The sequence below is a fragment of the Lutjanus erythropterus genome, chromosome 10, assembly GCF_056507025.1.
Source record: "Lutjanus erythropterus isolate fLutEry1 chromosome 10, fLutEry1.hap2, whole genome shotgun sequence".
NCBI classification, from domain to species: Eukaryota; Metazoa; Chordata; class Actinopteri; order Lutjaniformes; family Lutjanidae; genus Lutjanus; species Lutjanus erythropterus.
In genome coordinates, this window is record NC_139326.1 from 15,031,180 (window position 1) to 15,053,143 (window position 21,964).

At 39.7% G+C, this 21,964-nt stretch overlaps 1 protein-coding gene across 2 annotated transcripts in view; it reads left to right on the forward strand.

Moving 5' to 3' along the window:
- Window positions 1-21,964, forward strand: part of taok3a (TAO kinase 3a) — an 83,883-nt gene that overhangs the window by 39,154 nt on the left and 22,765 nt on the right. For both annotated transcript variants that reach the window (XM_084728361.1, XM_084728362.1), the window contains exons 3-12: window positions 2,297-2,539; window positions 6,358-6,429; window positions 6,902-7,003; window positions 7,249-7,294; window positions 9,224-9,320; window positions 9,749-9,862; window positions 10,911-11,002; window positions 11,245-11,338; window positions 14,826-14,907; window positions 20,493-20,660. In XM_084728361.1, coding sequence (XP_084584487.1) covers window positions 2,408-2,539; window positions 6,358-6,429; window positions 6,902-7,003; window positions 7,249-7,294; window positions 9,224-9,320; window positions 9,749-9,862; window positions 10,911-11,002; window positions 11,245-11,338; window positions 14,826-14,907; window positions 20,493-20,660 — 999 coding nt within the window. In that variant the 5' untranslated portion in view covers window positions 2,297-2,407. The remainder of the gene's footprint in view (window positions 1-2,296; window positions 2,540-6,357; window positions 6,430-6,901; window positions 7,004-7,248; window positions 7,295-9,223; window positions 9,321-9,748; window positions 9,863-10,910; window positions 11,003-11,244; window positions 11,339-14,825; window positions 14,908-20,492; window positions 20,661-21,964) is intronic.

Below are 21,964 nucleotides of genomic sequence, written 5' to 3' on the forward strand. Positions count from 1 at the left end.
AGTTGGTGTGATGGTTAAGATCCCTTTAAGAGCAGGGGATTAGGATGATGCTGATGCTTAGTGTCTTGGCCTGGGTGCCTGTGTGTCTTGCTGCCTCTGCCTGTATGTCAGCTCGCTCTGTGTGGGGCTGGCCTTTGGAGCCAGATTTGCTTGCTGCATCTGGCTGATGTGCACAGAGATTTCATGGTAGACCGAAAAAGAGAGAGGGAGAGAGAGAGATGGGAATGAGAGGGATAGTGTGCAACCGTGTGCATGTGTGCGAGTGTGTGTGATGCATGTGCAGTGAAGCTAACTGGAGCAGGGTGTCCAGGATGCGTACACGCTTGACGGCCCGGCTGCAGCCTTGTGATACAAAACATTTAGTGTTAGTGTGTTTGTCTGCACACACGCGGGCAACTGTTACACTGTGTGCATGTGTGGAAATGATGCATCAGTGACTCAGCTTCAGCTGTCAAGTGCCTGTGTGTGTGTGTGTCTGTGTGTGTGTGAGCATGTTTACGTGAGCAAGTGTGACTGTGACTTGGATGGGCAGCAGGACTAGACAGCTAGCCGTCATCATATGACTGTCTTTTCCCTGCCTTATCACCTATCAACTGTCCATGAGATACACAAAGGAAAACATTAATAGACAGACCCACACACACACGCACGCACACACACACACACACACACACACACACACACACACACACACACACACACACACACACACACACACACACACACACACACACACATATTTTTTGGAGGAACTGTGACATAACATCAGATCAAACATTATCTACATGTTCACCAGTATCAATGACCAGCCTAAGTTGTGGTGTGTGTCAGTGTAATTTAATGCTTTAGCACGCATTTTTATCAGTTTAACTATATGGCAATTACTATAATGTTGAATATATGGATAATAACATAACATCATACCTCCAGGGTTCCAAATTAATATTTTTATACAAAGTGGGTCAGAAATCTACTTGCCTGAAGTCATTTTTTTTTACTAGGTATTATCAAATAACAACACATATTAAAGTTAATTGTCATGTCAAATCTAGGGCTGCAAAGTCTAATATGTGTAAAATGTTCATCCCTCCCTCTCTCGAAGTCCAAGGTCATATCCTTTAATGCCTTGTTTTGTCAATGCAAAATCCAAAGATATTCAGTTCAGTTTGATAATACATGAAGAAAAGCAGGAGCTCTCCATATCTGAGAGTTTGATAATGGCATTTTCTGCCATGTTGCATGAAAAATTACATTACCCATTAATCCATTATCAAAATAGTTTCTGAGTGTGAATTTGAGGATCTGCTAACAGTATTTCTTTTTGTTTTTTACAGTGACTATATTAGCCTATATCACAGTATATCAAGGCATACTTCACTGAAGACACAATTCTCTATTCATTTACTTAGCAATGTAAGGGAACATATAAAAGGGAAAAAAAATGTAAAACAGATGTGCTTATTGACTCCAAATAGGGATGAAAATGAGGCAGGTCCATGTGTGTTTTGGGAGGAGTAATTAGTAAATGTAATTGTGATCATTCTCAGAGTCAGACCAGGGCTGGATGAGACATCTCAATTGCACTGATTGCAGAAAACCCAAAGTATATAAATATAAATACACTAGTCCGTGTACTATGGGGCATGTCTATTAGTACATGTACATACAGCTTGCCATGCAACGTGCCAACGTCAAGTCCCACACCCTAACCCACAAAATGAACAGTAAAAACAAATAAAGTGACAAAAGTTAGAGCTTCCGTGTTAGAAGTCCATATCAATTGATCCTTCACTTTTGAAGCAAAGTTTATTTTGTACTCACCCTTGATAATAAAGCAGTCCAAAGTAAGATGGTGAACTTATTGCACACATGAGCTATAAGGGTTTTGCAGCTGTTGTGGGGACATTTCTAGTCAACATAAGGATTAAGTAATGGAATAAATAAACTTGACACAGTCTACATGTTGTGCTGGAGTTGGGTTATCAGGTAGATAGTAGCTACTGGACGTTAACTCCAGTTTTACAAGTGTGTGTGCAGCCCTCTTCCTGCATGTTATCACAGCTACAGTAAAGCGCATAAGTTTTAATATGCTAAAACATTTATTACAGTAATGGTGGCATTGCAAAATTCATGTCATGGGCAAATGGGACGCCGAGGACTCACAGATGTACTGCCCACCACTAGGATCTGCATAGTTAGCCCAAAGGAAACAAATGTCACAGTTATGTTGTCCAGTGCAGCGCACACTTATAAAAATGTAATCAGCTCATCATCTTCTAACTGTTCTGGTTCCCAGGTCAAGCTGGCCAATGCCGGGCCCGTCGTGGATATCTGGTGGCGGCAGCAGCAGCAGCAGTAGTGTGTATGTGAGCGTGGTGCCCGGCGCCTAGCCCATGTCCAGCCCATAATGCCGTCGTCCACACGGAAAGGGGTGCCGAAGGACCCCGAGCTGGCCGACCTCTTCTTCAAAGATGACCCCGAGGACGTCTTCTGTGACCTGCACGAGATCGGACATGGCAGCTTTGGGGCCGTCTACTTTGTAAGTGCCGATTCTCAGTCCTGTGTAATTTGGCTTCCAGAAGCCATGAAGGTTGTTGAATGTCTTTGAAGGAGTTTTGTTCACAGATTGAAGGACTTCATCTAAACTGGATTTTAACCACATCACAAATGTCCTCTGCTTGGCTGGATTGTACATGAAATGAAAAAAAAGATGATTGTCTTAGCCATATTATCAGGACATTTCAGGTGATGTTCTTGGAATAAGAATAGTTTTGCTTCATTATCGAACATATCCTTTTTTGTATTGAGGCTCACTCAGTTTCAAAGTTTATCGATTGAATATTGACTGGACCTTGAAGGCAGTGAAAAGCAAGTTAATGGCTTGTGGGATTAAAACAGCAAAGATGTAGTAGTGATGAATGACCGACTGGACCATTTCAGAAATCATCTACCATTAAGCAAGACACTCTTTGCCCTTTACTACGTGATGATCATTAATACACGAATATAACTTTGATTTATTTATGAATGAGTCACCCTACATATTCATTTATTGATTCGCTGATTTGTACACATGTTGTAAGTGTAGCCCGCTACATTATGGGCTCTTTGAATGCAATTAAGAGGAGACAGATTCCCTCTCAGCATTTTCTCTGTAGCCTTTCATATTAATCTCATCATCACTAATTACTCATCAAGCCTTTGATTCTAAAGCTGCGTGGAGGGGGGGGTTGAAAGCATGCCTCTCCTCTCCTCTCCTCTCCTCTCCTCTCCTCTCCTCTCCTCTCCTCTCCTCTCCTCTCCTCTCCTCTCCTCTCCTCTCCCTCTCCCTCTCCCTCTCCTCCAGATGCAGGGCTGGGGGCGATAAGCCTCCTCCCTCCCTCTTAAGACAGCTGTTTTCTTGCTATAGAAAAAGAGAAGCAGTCAATAGTGGGGCAGGATTTTCTTGGCTGGCAGGGCTTTACCATCCTCTTCTATGCCATGTCATTTACACACTCTCGCACAGCCCCATACATCCCTGGTAGCCCTGGTGCCCTTGTCCGTCTGGCTAACAGGCTCCAGTGTGCGTCTAAATCCTGCTCTGATGCCAGAGCTATGCTCACTGACACACTTATGCTCTCCGCATTACAACTGGTACACTGCTAGCTTTAGCTGTTAGCCAGAGCAGCTTTAATGAAAGTAGTCCATGACTTTTTTCAGATAAAGATATACATTTTATTCAGAGTTTAAATACTGACAAGACTGATCTGCTAACAAATACAACAGGATACATATCGATATGAAATGACACATTTTGATGACATTGGTTATTGTGCTAGTATGATAGAAATACATAAATTGTGGCATTATTAATATCCTAACTATGCTTAAAATCATGCTTAGTTTAATCAAAATAGTCTGAATGATAGATTATATTGTATTTGCAGCTATACTACAAGTGCACTGTCCTTTACTACCTGAAAACATTCAGATGACGTGAAGTACTTTTTCACCCCTGAGTAGTGTCTTCAGTCTTCATTTCACACTGCATACAGTCCCAAAAACCTCTCTGGGTCTCTGATGCACCAGTCTGATACCCAGAATCAGTCTGATACTGGCCAATTCATGATCCTTTAGCTTAAATTATTATGTAAATGCTTAGCCTGACTAAACTTTGAGTGGCATGCCGCAACGAAAGTGTCAGGAATAACGCAGATGAGCAGCATGTGTCACATGAAAAGTAGATAGAACGTGAGTGAGACCTGTGAGCAGCGCTGTCATCATGTCAGGAGTCTGGAGTTATTTTGAACTAAAGGAAGAAAGGAAAAGAAGTTTCACACTTTGAGTATGATGTCTTAGATGGCTAGGAAAGCAAAGTGCATCCTACAATTGTACTATTAACAGCTTGGTTGTTTAAGAGACTGTATTGGATTGGTATCAGTATTGAAGTTTGTGGTATCCATATTGGAAAAAGTGGTATCGAACCATCCCTAACTTCATTAAGCTAACTGCTTATAATTTTTGGAGTCACTGGAGCATATTAACATTTCTACCAACCAGAGGACGCAGAAGTTTTAGTAAGAAAATCAGAATGAAACTCTAAAAGTGCCACCCATTCCCAGTAGAAATTGTGACCTTTCATACATCTCACTTTGGGATAAAAAAAAATCTAAGCACCAAAGAAATTGATGGAAACATGGGAGGAACCTCAGGCATTTTTACAATACTTTTATGTAATTGTATTGTCTAACATTTTAAGAAATAAATGCCTGCATTTTTAATGCTGTAAAATATCGCTGCAGGTTAAGTGCATGAAAGAAAGGAAAAGTGACAGTGGCTGCCTCTGTAAATGCGTGCATATTCTCTAGGTCGCCACTGTATTTGCATGTATAGTCAAAGAAATCTATGCTATTGCATGTGCCTTCATAGTTTATGCATGTGAGGACTAAGGAGAAACTCCATTATAGAGGAGAACAAGGGGAATTCCCCTTGCTTATCATTCTGCCGGGGTTTTGAAGACACACCACTATAATGTATGTTGAATGAATTAGTCTCTTGTAATTATTGATTCATCCTCTTTCTTCTGCGATGACAATTAGCCTGAATGGATTTTAATATTTCAGTGTTACATGATTTTTTTCTTCTTTTTTACTATATGCATGTATCTATAGATCACACCAGAGGGAAGGGCTATTATGCATGCACTGACAGGCAATCGTGGGGATCAAATGAATCTGAAAAAAGTCAAAGGGGAATACTCTGTTGCCTGCTGTTACTGTAATTCCATTTGAATCTCAACATGAAATTCCCATTCATTTGTAAGTGGGATGAAGCCGAGATAAGGGCTTAGGCTGAGCCGCTGCGTCTAGCTGTCCGCAAGGCCAAATGCCTTTGAGGTTAACACCAGGGGTTTAGCATGGGCATGTGGATGTGTACAGACAAGTCAAATACTTGCAGTAGCTGTAGAATAACCACAAGTCACTTACCTGCAGGCTTCTTCTAATCACGTTGCTGAGCGTTTTGGTCAGGAGGAAATTTGTTTAAATTCAAATGAGAGAATCTGTTAGTGCCATGTCACTCTGTAGCAGAGGTTTTGCATTGAATTCATCTAGCTCACCTCTGGATCGCTATTACATGGTTAATTATTTTATTGTATTTTATTTTTATAAAATGACTGCTACTGACTGTTGCATTGCTTTTGTTTTGCAGTTGTACATACATAGTTCAAACATTCATTGCCAAAGACAATTCATGCCATTTTTTCACACAGGCTTAGGTCAGGGCTTGCTGCTTTTATTTTATTAGGAAGCAGAAACACTTCAAATTAAAAGGAAAAGCAAATTTTATATGAACAAAAAGATGCTTATTTAATTTCTTATTTAATAAAGGATATTTTTTCAAGTTGTGATTTTTCAAATAAGTTTTGAAAAGTTTTTGGCATCATTACATCTCAAGTAAACAGATACCTGTGTTTATTGTGTTTATTAATATATTTGTCAGCAACTATTAGTCCTTCTGTGGGCGCCCTTAAGTGAAGGCTAATAAACAGATGATGCAAGACAATAAAGTAAAACATTGTAAAGTTGTAATAATAGATAATGTGTTGTCACATGAGAAGTTATAATTTGATTGTACATGCTAGCTGTTAGTACAGAGTACATTACTGCAAGTGATGCTTTTGTAAGATAATGTTACAAAATTATATTTTTAATAGAATCTCATAAGAAGTTACCCAGCTTAATTAGAAATCTGGATTGTTCTGCGATGTCTTGGGAGAGGATTATTGTAGTGTTTTTGTGAGAGCTTTCCGTCCGTAAATGTTTAGACTTCAAATTTCAAGACTTTACTAGAACCTGATTTTTCTGTTTTCTCCTCCAGGCACGTAACTCCTACTCCAACGAGGTGGTGGCCATCAAAAAGATGTCCTATAATGGCAAGCAGACTACCGAAGTAAGAAAGACTGACACAAATGACACAAATCCAGCAATGGTGAAAGCAAAATGAAAAACAGCGTTATGTCATTTTCTAATGATATTCACCCAAAGCTTGACACTAGCTTATGAGACTGTGAGAACTGTCATTTGTGGTGGTTAATTACCTTAAAGGAACAAAAATAATGAGAAAAAATTTAAAATAATTACTTTCCACCAGATGCAAAGTTTGAAACAAACATGTTCCACCCTCAGGCAAACCACTGAAAAAGTTTAGGTATGAGCGGATTTTTGAAGGCATCTTGTGTGATCACAGCATACATTTATGTCTCCTTACTAACTGTCTTCTTTTTATAAACCTGTATGAGTTGTGACTACAGTGAGGCCAGCTGCAACATTGCAATCAATGTCACAGCAAAGCCCACTTGAGTGTTACTGTGTTTGCACCTGTAGAGTGTAACCATCTGTGTGTCTGTATTTGTTTTTGGCAGAAGTGGCAGGACATCATTAAGGAGGTCAAGTTTTTGGGACAGCTGCGACACCCAAACACAATTGAGTACAAAGGCTGCTACTTGAAAGACAACACTGCCTGGGTTAGTGGATCCCTCTCTACATCTCTCTTTGTCCTAGTTCCCCCCTTTGTTTCAGTCTTGTTAGTTTATCTTCTCCTTCCCATCCTCTTTGTCTGAGTCTTTTCCTCTTTGTCTTTATTTCTTTTGCTCTCCTACGGACTGTTTTTCCGTCTGTTTCTCTGCATATGTATTGTATCGATATTTCATGATGAGTCACACACCATGTGAATGATTAGTTATTCAGCTGTAACTGTATTCTGTTTCAGCTGGTGATGGAGTACTGCCTGGGCTCCGCATCAGACTTACTAGAGGGTAAGTGTATTTATTTATGTTTAATGTGAATGCGTATATTGAGCAGTATCAGTGTGTTTAACTGATAGACTGTATAAAACATTGGACGTAGCAATGCAAAAAGGTCATGTGGTCTGATGGGTCCAGATTTACCCTATTCCAGAGTGATGGGGGCATCAGGGTAAGAAGAGAGGCAGATGAAGTGATGCTCCCATCATGCCTAGTGCCTACAGTACAAGCCTGTGGGGGCGGTGTTATGATCTGGGGTTGCCTCAGCTGCTCAGATCGAGGTTCAGCAACGTTACGAGCCCAAAAAATTAGGTCAGCTCACTACTATCTTCCTTGATGGCACGGGCATATTCCAAGACGACAATGCCAGGATTCATCAGGCCCAAATTATGAAAGAGTGGTTCAGGGAGCATGAGACATTATTTTCACACATGGATTGGCCACCACAGAGTCCAGACCTTAACCCCACTGAGAATCTTTGGGATGTACTGGAGACTTCACGTAGCGGTCCGACTCTCTCATCATCAATATAAGATTGTGGTGAAAAATTTATGCAACTCTGGGCAGAAATAAATGTTGTGACATTGCATAAGCTTATCAAAACGATGCCATGGCAAATGCATGCTGTAATCAAAGCTAAGGGCAGACCAACGGCATATTAGAGTGTGTGGCTTTTTTGGGGGGCCAGGCAGTGTATAAGAAGTGATGTTAGGTGGATTTAATTACTTTTGGATAGAACCAGTTTAGCCATTTCCCCATTTCCAGTCTGCTAACAGATGTAGAAGTAGACATTGTAGGCAAGAACATGTAATTCACAGTGAGTATGTGGCCACTTTTTAGGTAGTTTTAGGTAGTAATGAAGCCAAGTGATGAGAGAAGCCCTCCTGTACCCAGCGAGTTTGTATTCTCTGCTTGATTTGAGAAAATTCTCACCATATACATCAAAATTATAACATACATTACTACACTTTTGGTTTTGGTTCACATTGCTTAATAAGTTTTCCCTCGCTGGATGTGAACATCAGTCCAGTTGACTGTATGACCTTAGATCATGAGGTTTTGCTCGACTTTATAGAATTGAGGAACTGTCTGCTATCAGATGGCTGCATTCATTTCTTAAAACCCATAAAACCTCATATTCTGTGGTTGTTTCCTGTGGTTATATGTTATCATGCTTAAACATGCTTGGTGCAAATAAATGCTTATGGTCAATCACTGCAGCAATGTCCACGATTAGGTCCTTGGAGCATGATAGTACAGTGTTAAAATGTAGAATCTGCTCACTAGGAATTTAGCATGGTTATGTGGCGTGAACTGTGATGTTACATTGAGTGCTTCGACTCATACATACAGTGTGAAGACCACATCTCTGTTACTCAGATTTACTTTCTAGTTCAACTACTTTTTGTAAAGAAAAAAATTTTTTTTTTCAGTTTTTGAAGCTTGAACCTCCTCAGCTGTTTACCCTGTGAGCATTCCCAGCCTAACCTGAATGTGTTATTTTAAGCACCTCATCACTGACGTAGATACACTGTCGTGACAGTTTCGTTTTAGGGATTTTAGCCTGTATGAAATTTGTCAGTCTTGGTGCTGCTGTGATCTTTTGCCTCACTGTTACTGCACTGGTCCACAAGAAGCCAGCTTGGGAGTCCATATCACAACTGTTCATACATGTTATCCATATGTTAGATGCCAAGGATGGACTTTTTTGTTGCTGTATCAGCAGGACAGATTGGTGGTTCTTTTTCTGTGAAGTTTTGGTTTCCAGGACTTTGATCAGGCATGAAGTCTGCCCCTCATAACTATATGCAGAGTTTAATTTAGAAGCTTTATTTATTATGTAGGTCTTTGCGTTGAACTATTATAGCTCATTATTATACAGTATAAGTCAAGTCTTTAGGGGATTCTTACTCATTTCCACCGTACTCGTTTCTCCCAAAGTTCACAAGAAACCACTCCAAGAAATGGAAATTGCTGCCATTACCCACGGTGCCTTGCTAGGACTGGCTTACCTACATTCCCATAATATGATTCACAGGTGAGTCAGTTTGTTTCCTTACTCCAAACGTTTCCCAACAAGAACGTACAATGACTTCATAGCATGATAAGATGAGGAGAGAGGCATTCATATTCTCCTTTTATTGCAGTGTTGACTAATTAAGCTGTAAAACATCATGTCTGTACTCATTCCTTTTCAATATACTTCTACAATATTATCTTTTATTGCACACAGAGATGATTGGCATCCAACAATGGTGCCATATAAATCCATTTAACTGTTATGTGTCATCACATTACGGAAAACCCATTAAAGTGAATATATGCCATCAACAGATACGCCACACCAGTGACCAGTATGTCTAAATGGAGGGAAAAGCATAATGTATAATAGATCCTTGAAACTGACACAGTTTCTCTTGGCTGCTCTGCCTACATGTTCTCTTCATCCACCCTCTCCCCATCCAGAGACGTGAAAGCTGGTAACATCCTGCTGACTGAGCTGGGTCAGGTCAAACTGGCCGACTTTGGCTCTGCCTCCATTGCCTCACCTGCCAACTCCTTTGTGGGAACACCTTACTGGTCAGTATACACAAGACAAGACATATGGTGGGGCACAACACAGAGGACATCACGGGATTACATGTCCCAGCTATTTTTTGTTATTTATTTCCTTAGTGTCTGCTTTATTCGGCATAGAAAATATAAATTGTTTAGCTTTTTTGTTTGTATTGGCGGTGTGTTGCCATCATGCTGTCAGTGATTTTTGAATTTTGACACCTGAGGCCATATTACAGCAACATCCTAACTTGCAGATTCTATCTTAACTGTTTGATAACCGTGGAAATGAGGGTTAGAACTTAATTTAGATGAACAATTCCTAAATCAGTTTTCCTATCATACTTCAAGATAGGAGGTGTGTATTGCACAAGCATCCTAACATCCCAAAAATCTTAAATGACTTCTCCTAACTCTTAGAAAACCTTTCCACCTGTAGTTGTAGATAACTTACTAACTAGCTAACAGTAGTGATTGCCAACAGTAGTATTCGCTAACTTGTCAGTCATAATCATTTTTGTATGTTTCATCGATAAAAGATTACAAAATTGTTTAGCTTGGCGAGGAAAGTAGTGTTGGTTGCTCGGTAACAGGCATAAAAAATGATAAGCAAAATGTTCCATGTCTGAAAAGGACTTGAGCATATGTCTCAGGACAGTCGGTGTATTATTGCAGAAGCTACTGTAATGTCATCTGTTGTTTGCCTCATACGGAAATCTTCAGCTCTACTTCATCCATCATAAATACTGACTCACACACTTCATGCAACTTTAATTGGTGAATGAACGCCATCTCATAAACAGCTGGACCAGTGATGGACTCTCATGATGCCGAAAGCCAACAGCACACAACTTTGTGCCACTCGCCATGTTAAATTCACACACACTCGCACTAGTTGTCACACTCCACATTTGCAGAAACACGCATACATTCCAAAAACTGAGCTGCTATCACAGCATACCAGAGTCTTTAAAAGCTCTGAGAGGCTTAGCAGATTATAACATTTTCATGGATTTTTCCCCCCATACTTAATAAACTCTGTGTGTGTGCATCTGCATCTCTCTGTCCTCAGGATGGCCCCAGAAGTGATCCTAGCCATGGACGAGGGTCAGTATGAGGGGAAAGTGGACATCTGGTCACTGGGGATCACCTGTATTGAACTCGGTGAGCGTACATCTCCCTGCAGCTCACATAAGGCATTTAAAGGCCCATACAGTCAGAAATTCCACAGATTTAAGCTGATTAAAAATGATTCATGAAACTGGAAGATGGAAAAAAAACATATTTGTTCCTGTGTGCTTTTGAGACTTTGAGTCTGCCTCATTCAAGTAGAAGCTGATTTGTTATTGTGAAAACTCTCACTCTTGTCCATCTGTGTCTGACTCTCTCATCTTTTCTAATTTTAGCGGAGCGTAAACCGCCCCTGTTCAACATGAACGCCATGAGTGCCTTATATCACATCGCACAGAACGACTCTCCCACGCTACAGTCCAATGACTGGTGAGTTCAAAACACACCTTCCAAATATTACCATTCATTTTTGGTTAACACCTTATTTGATTGGGTGTGTATAACACTGTCATTATACTGTCATAACCATGTCATGACACCTGTCCTTAACATGAAGGAGTCTTTACGAATGTTTATAACTGTTGTCAGTAAGTGTTATTTGGTCAGTTATGTAATTTTTCATGCAAAGTTTGTCATGACAACTTTACATTATTAAACATTATACTTGTGTCATGAATATTTTCTTTGATCTCAGCTACAGTTATGCATTTTGGACTTGTCATAAAGATGTCTTTAAGATTTATTACACTGTCAGATGCTTTTAAAATGATGTAATGAATAATTTACCAGACTTCAACTGAAGCAGGACCCTTTAGACTTCATAAAGATGCTGTTAAATGTTATAAGGCCAGTTTAACGACAGAGTACAGTACCAAGGTGATTTAGCTCACAGAATTACCTGGTGGACAAATAGCGTTTAACAGGTTTGAACAATGTCAAGTTGTCGTAACAAAGACATTCTTGTCAAGTTTAATGTTATGTTGTCAAGATTAAAATCTCAAACAGTGTCAACTTTGCTTTAAATTGACATAACTGACTGAATGACACTGACTGACAGGTTTCATAAACATTTTATAACAGGACTCGTGTTCATGATAGGTGTCATGACATAGTTATGACAGTTCAATAACAGTCACTTTAGTTGTTTTGCTCTTTCTTTTTTAATCCTTTTAATTAAGAAGGCGCAGTCTTTGCAGAATGCTGTTCAAGAAATGATCAGTTAAACAAACACAACACAAAATGAATAATTCTTTAATTCATCTAAAAAATGTCCACAAACCAAAAAACAAACAAACAGTGAAACTGCTGATACAATACTTCCACTCAGCTGTGAATATTAAAGCCCAATCCAATCTGGGCTCAGTCAGGGTAAGACATCCCTGCGTTAATCTGCATGACCTGTGATCCCCGCGACAGGCCTTGTGCAAGGTCACACTCTTAAGTCTCTTATGTAATTACCTGTGAAACCTCTACCAAAGAAATACTCTGTAAATACCCACGGCTTTCCTGCTGGGCTGTGAGGCGTATTGTAATGTATATCAACATCAAAACAGAAGCAGTGTGATTATTCTAATATTATTCTAGCAACTTAAAACTCACATTTTTGTGTTTGCCATACTAACTAGGATGTTTCTTTGTACATAGACGTTATGCTGCACTCAGCCCCACAGCTTTTGACTGTAGATGCTAATAGATTCTCCGGAGACTGTCCTTCCAGACATCAAAAAACTTTAAGCAATTAAATTTAGACCAGCAGGTTTTAAGCAGCTCTTTGCTGTGTCTTTGCAGCTGCATCTCACCCACAGTGTAACACCTTTTTACAGTTAGACTAGTTGAGCTACTGGATATCAATATGAAACTCAACATTTTCATGTTTAATTCAACTCATAGATTGAGAAACTGTTTTGAAATGGTTGATTTTTTTTAGATACAGGTCACATCTCACATATCTTTTTTCAATGCAGAGAAATAAAATGAACTGATTTTGTTCTGAAGTTGTGTCAAAAAACATATCTATATCATAAAGGTTGTTCTTTGCTGCTTAGAGGACTGCATTGTAGGAAGATTAATTATTTTAAAATCTAGTTATCTAAGCTAGCAAGCCAGAGCATGAATGCTAAAACTTAGTGTAAACTGTAAGCTAGACACTATATTAGGGATGTTCCTGGTTTCTGGTTGGTTTTCGTGACCCCCTTCATTTGCCTGAGGCAAGTCAGGGAACGTTACCAAGCTCCATATTTTTGAGCGCTTGTCCCTTATTTTGAATGTCTTTTAGGGGCCTATGTCCTGACTCTCACTCTGCTGCTTGCCACAATACGGTATTTTATTTCATTCTCTAAAACCATTCGGTGACCCCCATATATGATCGTGCAACTTGAGGGCCTCATCCCCCAGATTGAGAACCACTGCCCTAGCCATTTCATGTTATATACTCAACTGAGTACATTTCCATGTACAGAATATCCTTTATGTTAGCCAGTATTATAGATGACTATTCAATATACACAGTAATATACATTATATACCACACTAGTAACCTCAAGATTCTTTTAAATGAACTTGTGCTCAGTCTGAGCTTGCACAGACTTAGAGATAAATGTGGAAATTAGGCAAAGAAGGAAAATAGTTGGAAATGAAGTGAACATGATCACAGCAGAAGACAAGATAAATATTTATCAGTTTACATGTACAGAGAAATAGGTGATTTAAATTGGCAAGAAATGTTGTACAAGGATACTAGCAGGAAATTAGTGAGGCAGCAAATATTTCACCGTTCCTCTGAGCTGCTGTAGCCACTGCTCACACTTTGCATGTGAGGTGCGACTCTCACGGGGGAGCCGACACTCATCAAATATTAACCCAATGTTTGATGTTCTCCCCGTAATTTACCTTTGTATACTTCTTTCATGTTATCACTACTACGGTATGAAAGCGTGTGTGTGTGTGGGGTCCTAAGCATGCAGAGTCGTGTCAGTGTTTGCTTCTTGTAATATGTTGCAAGAATCTGCTTCTTCTGCACAGCCAAGGCAAGGAGCTGAACGTTGCTTCAGAGCAGCCTGAAGGCATCAGTGGCCTTCCTGTGTCTTCCACCCAAGCTCCCAATTAAAAAACATTTTTACACCTTAAAAGAGAACACGAATCGTGGGCTCTGATCAGAAACATGAGGCAGGACGTAGTCTTTTAAGCTAAAATCTGCCACCTATGACTGTGCATGGCCTGTTGTAAAATTAGTGTTAGCTTGCAGAATCAGGCTGAGGCGAGCGATTGTGTGGGGCGGCGCAGGGTTGTGGTATTTTTGGAGGAGCTCCAGCGGCCCGAGGCGTTAGCAACATCCCGCCAGATGAGACGAGTAGAGACATCAGCTCCATAGCGTAACTTCAGCACACACACACACAAGGACACACTGTACACATACTGGCATGACACACAAATGCACTCACGGACCTTTCCTAAACACAGAGAACGTTAGATAGATGTTGTGGAGGAGCTAGGTGGTGAATAGGTGTACTTACTGACCGTACAATGACCCTGAATGTGCAATAAAAATCTGAAATAGCACCTCAAGCTTCTTTATCTTCATGACCCAACACAGCAACCCAAACACACCTAGTTACATATACTGTGTGTTATCACGAGCATATTTTTAGATCAGAGTCAGTGGCACGGTGTTCCACAGCTCCAGTGGCCTATATTTTTATTGCTCCACATATTTACATAATCCATATATGGTTCATGTATGGGGCTACACTAAGAGATTACACAGGATTGTTCCAGTTTAATTCATTGATTTGATAAATGCAGCACAACAGAGGAAAACGTTATTTGTCACGTTACACAAATGCCTGTAATTAAATATGTTTGATGTTTGAATATGAGGGGAATCATTGACCTCCATCTCACTGTCCTCTTTACCCAGGTCTGACCCCTTCCGGAGCTTTGTCGACTACTGCCTACTGAAAATTCCTCAGGACAGACCCTCGTCAGGGGAGCTGCTACGAGTGAGTGGGCTTCCTCTGTAATCCCCCCAGCTCTGACCTCACTTCCTGTCTCAGTCAGTCCCTGAGCCATGCATATGAGTCATACCCACCCACCCACAGCTCCCCGATACGCAAGCATATACACTGTGTCTTCTTCAAGCGCAGGAATCAGGCACCCTGCTGAGAACGGCTTATTCTTACTGTTTTCTTTTTTTTTCCCCCTTTGTTGTAACTGTACTGCGCTTGTAGCCGTGGTCCTTAAGGCATCTGTAGAACTGTGTGTACGTGCTGCTTTCACACCAGCCGTTCAGTTTTAAAGATGATGCTGCCCATTATAAACACAATTTCTTCACGTATTTCAGTTGAGTTGGGCAAGAATCTTGGGGCAGTTTATTCCTTTATTGATAGACAGAAGAGATATGCAAGGAAATGAGAGAGAAAGATGAGCAAAAGAGTGTCTGGTTGGATGCAAACCAGGGGACTGTACTATAAAGGATGCGCAACATTGCGAGCCTGTTCTCTGATGCAACAAAACCTAAAATCCCAGTCACACATGATGGGTATCACACCGTCAGTTATCAACTTTCTTAACCCAGGTTTTTTCCTTTGGGCTGTGTCAGCATTCACAGCGTTTGATGCGTCATTTGACTTCTATACTGAATAAAATGGACCAATCGCGCGCTGTCTGCTTCAGTCAAGAGGGACAAATAGTTATAATGAAGACACATGAAGAATATAAAGAAATTATCACAGCAAAAGGGAACACTGTTGCTGCAAATAAGGCAAGAAAATTACTTATCGACTCAATTCACTCTCGATAACTTCTGTTTTTTTCTAATTGGTGGAATTCTTTAATGTGCAGCGGTCATGATACAGCATATTTAAATATGATGCTCAAGAAGTTTTTTTTTTTTTTTTTATAGCCATTTTAATCAGAAACTCTGAACATAAAAAGCTCTGGACCGAGTTATGTGTTCAGCATCAGTTACCATGGTGATCTAGCCAGGTTAAAAGAAAGCCACCTTTGTGACATAGAAAACTCTGGTTTTAGCCTCAACATACCTCGCTAACCTATTAATCTTGCTTCTTAGTACGCGCCTCACGGTACCCTCTGCTGTCATCTATCAAATAAAAGGCAAACTGATCCTATTAAATAATAAAAATTTGTGAAATGCTGCTGCAAGTCAGGTTTTTATAATGACATTTATTTAGCCATCATGCCCAATAACACCCTACAAAAACCCACAATGAATTTACACAGCATTAATCCGTGTATGTTCATTGTGCTTCCCTGTAATTGAGGAGTTGATCTTTTTGTTTGTGTGACCAACAGGTAATCCTATTGACCCACTAAGAGTTTTATGTTCTTGGTGATCACGCTCAACAGTGCGGTAGCTCGAGCAGGAGTTATCACACCTGCTGCACCTTAGGGAGGATGAAGAGGGAGATGTGAGGTTAGATAGCGGTTAAACAAGAGGCTGTGGACTGTCGTCTTGATACGATCGACTGGAATTCACTCTTCCCAGCACCCCTGACCCAAATCCTGGCCGAAAAACCATTAAAGAGGGATAAGTACCAAACAGACTTTGGCTCAGTGTCGAAGGGGCTGCTTTATAGGGAAGAGCTCGGGGGGTGGGGTGTTAGCTTATGATTAATACCCCACTTTCTCCTCTCAGACACACACAAACACACTCACAAAATCACTCTTTCTTCCAACACACACACACATACATACACACACACACACACACACACACACACACACACACACACACACACACACACACACACACACACACACACACACACACACACACACACCCCTCCAAGCGCTTTAAAGGGGAAATCAGGTCACTAATCTGGGGGCCTTGAGCTATCAGTGTTCTGGCTTCAGGTTAAATACACTCTCTCCCTGACTACCGCACTCAGAGTGATAGTAATTATATACATAATGAAATAATAACCTCTTAGTGACCTCCTCCCATACATACCCACCATTTAAGCAAACAAATATTCAGTTAAAAATAGTCCTGGGTGTTGTTCTTTTTTTAATCCCATAAATTAACTGGCGAACCACAGATATTTCCAGTGCACACACAGTTTCCCAGGGCACAAGATGATGTATACAAATTGATTCGTTTGTCTGACCAACGCTGCAAAACCCAAAGTTTAATTTGATTTAAAATAATATAAAAACAGAAAAGCTGCACATCCTGACATTTGACAATCTGGAATCAGTGAATGTTTGGCATTTTTCTGTAATAAATTACTTAAGCTTTTAATCCATTATCAGATTTTGCAGGCAGTTAATTTTCTGTTGAGTCACTTTCTTGCTGAGAGTCAGATGAAGATTGACGCTCTCTTCACAGTAAATATATAGCTGCAGCCAGCAATCGCTTAACTTAGCTTAGTGCAAAGACTGGAAACAGGTGTTCTGGCTCTGATCACAGTTTATACTTCACTTTTTGTGAAGATAAAACAAAACAAGATATAGTGTTAATTAATGAGCTTTAGAGGTGATGGTAGGTGGACCATTGGACTTTTGCTCCAGTCTTTATGCTAAGCTTGCTGTCAGCTCCAGCTATTACTTACTGTACAGATATCAGAGTGGCAATCTCTATAAACCGATATCTGCATATGAATGCAGAATCTGTAGACAAGGGACAGGACTTTAGTATAGCAAGAAGGTTTGCAACTAACAAAGCAATCAATGTTGGTTATCTTCTCAGTCAATTAGCGTTTTGGTCTGTAGAATGTCCAAAAAATGTTGATTAGTGTTCCCCAAAGCGCAAGATGAGGTCCTCAAATGTCCACAATGCAAAATAATTCAGGTAACTGTCATAGAGGAGTAAAAGTACCAGATAATATACAAATTTGGAAGCTGGAATCTGACAGCTAACTGATAAATTGATTTACCATTGCAGCTTTAACCAGAATCATTCTAGTTTCTGTTTCTGATCTTCTGTAAACAGTCCGTGTGGGGAGTGAAAAAGGTGGAACACGTTGACTGAAATGACGTCTGGCGACCAGACACGCCTCCAAAAAGTAATGGCGTTTGTGTATTATGTGAAGAAGCACTCAACTTGAGTGACAAAAGAAACAAATTGCTCTCAATTCGCTTGAAATTTGCTTTAGCAAGTTGCTAATCGGACTGTAAACAGTGACCAGCACATGGAGGACAAAGTCCAGGAAAAAGCTCAGAAACATTGGCCATTGCTCACAGGTGTTCAGTCGTCATCAAACGATACCCAGTGGCTTCCAAAACTGTGGGAGTGGTATCACACATCCTTTAATACATCAAGGATGTACTTACTAAAGTAAAGTGTATACACCAAAAAGTTAATAGTAATATACAGGGGTGTAACAATACAGTCTAGATTGACATGTTATCTAGATTGAAATGTTCAGTGACCCCATAATATCAGTCTATATCATCGTCATTAAGATTTAGCTTTATTTTGAAATTCCCATGGTGTGTCTGTGTCACAAATGTCTGGATGAATTAGTCATAAAATGATCAAATAATAATTTTGTTGTTTGACATAAATGTAACTGAATGTTTTAAATGAAGATATCTTCTAATATCAATCGCAGACCTCTGAATTGAATCAAATCTAAATCGAATCATGTCAGACCTTCCGATATCGGCAAATATCGTATCATTGCTCGAGGAATCAATATGATATTGTATCGTGACAAGACTTGTGATCTGCACCTCTATTGGTGATACCTAAAGGAGTAAATCTTCAAGGACTTGACTGGCATTTCTGGCTACAGTTTACGTACAGTGAACAGACTGAAGCTGTCGTAGAAATGCTGTCGCTTCTTCTTAACACTGACCTTATAATGAGGAGGAATCCTGGAGATCACTTTTCGCCGGTCGATGGGACGGGGGTGGCCAACCACCCACACTCTGGTGCAGGCCTGTCAGAAAACGGGACAAATCACTCTCATCTCTATTTTCAGAGCGTGATGTCATTCCCCTGTGTCCTGACTAACCCATTACACCAGCATCTGTCACATGGAGAGGAAGGTGTGCAGAGAAAGCTGGCTGAAAATAGACCTAAAAATATGCTTTTTTTATTTTTTTACACTGTATATATATTTTAGTCTTGTACTCAGAGGTTGCATACATTTCAGCCATATAAGCACAAAATATTTTATGAATGAGAGTGACTAAGAGGAGGTGTGAATATGTGAGTGTGGTGGAGTGGGTGGAAGCACCGGGGATAGATGATGTTTTTGTTTTATTTTTATTTTCATCTTGATGTCATTACAGCTTATTGCTAAAAAAAACCTAAAAAACATAAACATAGATCTTTTGCCCCCTCATTCTCAGCCGACCCCCAGCAGCCTCACCCACCTGCTCTGACCTGCTGATTATGTAACACAAAATAAATAATTACATAAATGCGTAATGCTCCGACCTCCACCAAATGACACCTCCATCACACTAATTTTAGGTTCGCTCCTTGTAGTAGAACTGGTCAAACCTTAGAAATGTGACCTAAATGAGTTTCACCAGTCAGTTTAGTGTAACACTTTATTAGATAATGTCATTAATTAATCGTGTATATATAAAGACAATCAGAGTGTGTGTGTAATTTTAATGTTTTGGTGAGTTAACAGTCTAATGGTAGGGCTGACTTTTTTTTTTGGTAAGAAATTTTAGGTTGCTAATATTCAGTACAGTGGGGTGCCACGGATTCTCTCATTAAATTACTTCTTTGATTCTCTTACTAAATTACTCTTCTCTTCAATTATTTTTTTTCTTTTCATACAGTTTAAGGTTTATAGGCCTTCCAAAAAATCCAGATTAAAAGGCGAGAAACCCCCCTTATCAGCGTATTACTCAATGGTTGTTTTTGCTTCTTGATACGATTTAATTGGAGCTTTCTTTAACTTGGTGCCAAAGCAAATACAGATTTGTTTTATTGAAATGAAAAGGATTAAGAGTGTTATGAAAATCAAATTTAATGGAGAATCTCACACAGACCCCATGTGTTCAGTGCACTGAGGATGTAGATTGCTGGGACTCTCAGGATGGTCTGAGCAACCTTCAGGCGCCCTCTAGTGATGGCCACAGTTGTGGTTCTCTTTAAAATAATACACCGGATGAGAGACATTGATGGAAATGCAGTACTAAAGATGTTCTTTAATTACAACATATGAGATCTTTAATAGCAGCAGTGTGCTGTGTACAAGCTTTAAGGTCCTGCAGCTATCAAACCAGAACTTTAGTTTTCATATTTACTGAGAAATAACTAATCTTTTATGATTCAAATTCTCTTCGTCATTCCAGCACTTTATTTCCCAAATAAATATTTACTATTTGCTATTAATATTTAAAAGATGGATTTAAATTGTTATGTGTAGTCTATAACAAATATTTTAGATGATACGTTTGGAAAAACAATTGTACTAAAACACACAGATAAAGTAAAGAGTAATTCCCAAATTGCTATTATGTTATTTTGACAAAAGTCATCAGCATTACCTGAAATTAGCAATTAGCAACATCTATAAATTATATGATAAAAAGGCCTCCTTAAATACCTTGTGACACAGCTCACTAACTCACTTTCTCCCTCCTCTTCTCTGTCCAGCATGATTTTGTGCGACGGGAACGCTCGCCGCGCATTCTCATCGACCTCATCCAGAGGACCAAGGATGCGGTGCGTGAGCTGGACAATCTGCAGTACCGCAAGATGAAGAAGATCCTCTACCAGGAGAAACACAACGGGCCCATGGGAGAGAGCCAGGAGGAGGAGGAGGTGGGAGGAAGAGGGAGAGGGAGGAGGGAAGGCTTCATGTAAAAGAAAAGGAGGGGTTGATTGGAGTCTCAGTGGGGAAAAAAAATAATAATAAGCAAGATAAAGTTTGTCAGGAGTAACAATTGAAGGAGGCAAGGGGTTAAAAACATGAAACCACTTGAGCTTCATTTCAATTCTGTTCACAATTCTCTAACTTTCACCTCAAAGAGAAATCATCTCTCTTTTTTATTTGTTTATGTTTTTTTTTTTTTTGTAAACCACATTCAGTTCAGCTTCACTCTCAGAGGGAAACTTCTGTATTAGATAGACACATTACAAAGAACAGCAGGGTGTCCACAGGGTGTGTGTATTCACAGGGAAACAATAACAGAGCCAACTGAAGCAAGAGTTGATAAAATAAAGAGCTGGATAGTAACCAGCTGGGCAGACACAAGCTACATTCATGTAGGGCTGCAACTAACAGTAGCTTTTATTATGAATTATTCTGCCAGTTATTTTCTAGATTAACCGATAATGAATTGTTCGATATTTAGCTCATATTCATTTTAAACAGAGAAAATCAGCAAATCTTTACATTTGAGAAGCTATTGCCTGTGCGGACAAAGTATAATAACAAAAATGTAAACCAGCATAACATAAGGAAAAAGACGTGACGTAATTAGCAATTTCCAGTGCTCCTTCTCAACCTCTATTATGTTGTTTGTATGTTGTCTGTTATTTTCAGTTTGCCATGTATTCTCTTAAGAGAATATATAGATTTTACTGATAGGAAATATGCATTTCATAATCTATCCACAGGAACTCACAACTTTTGACCTTTTTGCTTGAAAATTAATTATTTAAAGCTATAATATATAACATTTCTGTCTTTAAATGTCCAAAAAACACAAGACTTGTTGATCTGTTATATGACATTATCCCAAATATTTTCCAACAATCGGTACACTGGGTACGTCAAAATTCTTATTGTAATTTAGCACTGCAGTGGGGGAGACTTTAACTTTATTTGAACTGACGTCAAAGACTCTTCAAGCTCAGATTCATAGCACAAAGAGTGACAACAGGATAATTTGTCTGAAGTGACACTAATGAATCCCCATGAAGGAACTTAAGTCTCAAAGATAGAGGAAACAGATACTGTACTTTTATCCAAAGTCGCCTGCTGTTTTGTCACTTCTAATTCAGTTGGATAGAACACAGAAATACATCTAATGGCTGGTCATTGAACACACACAGGAGCCTTCCTCCTGCAGCCACCGTAGGCTGACATCGAGATGAAATGTCCCTTTGTTGACCTGGCCTGA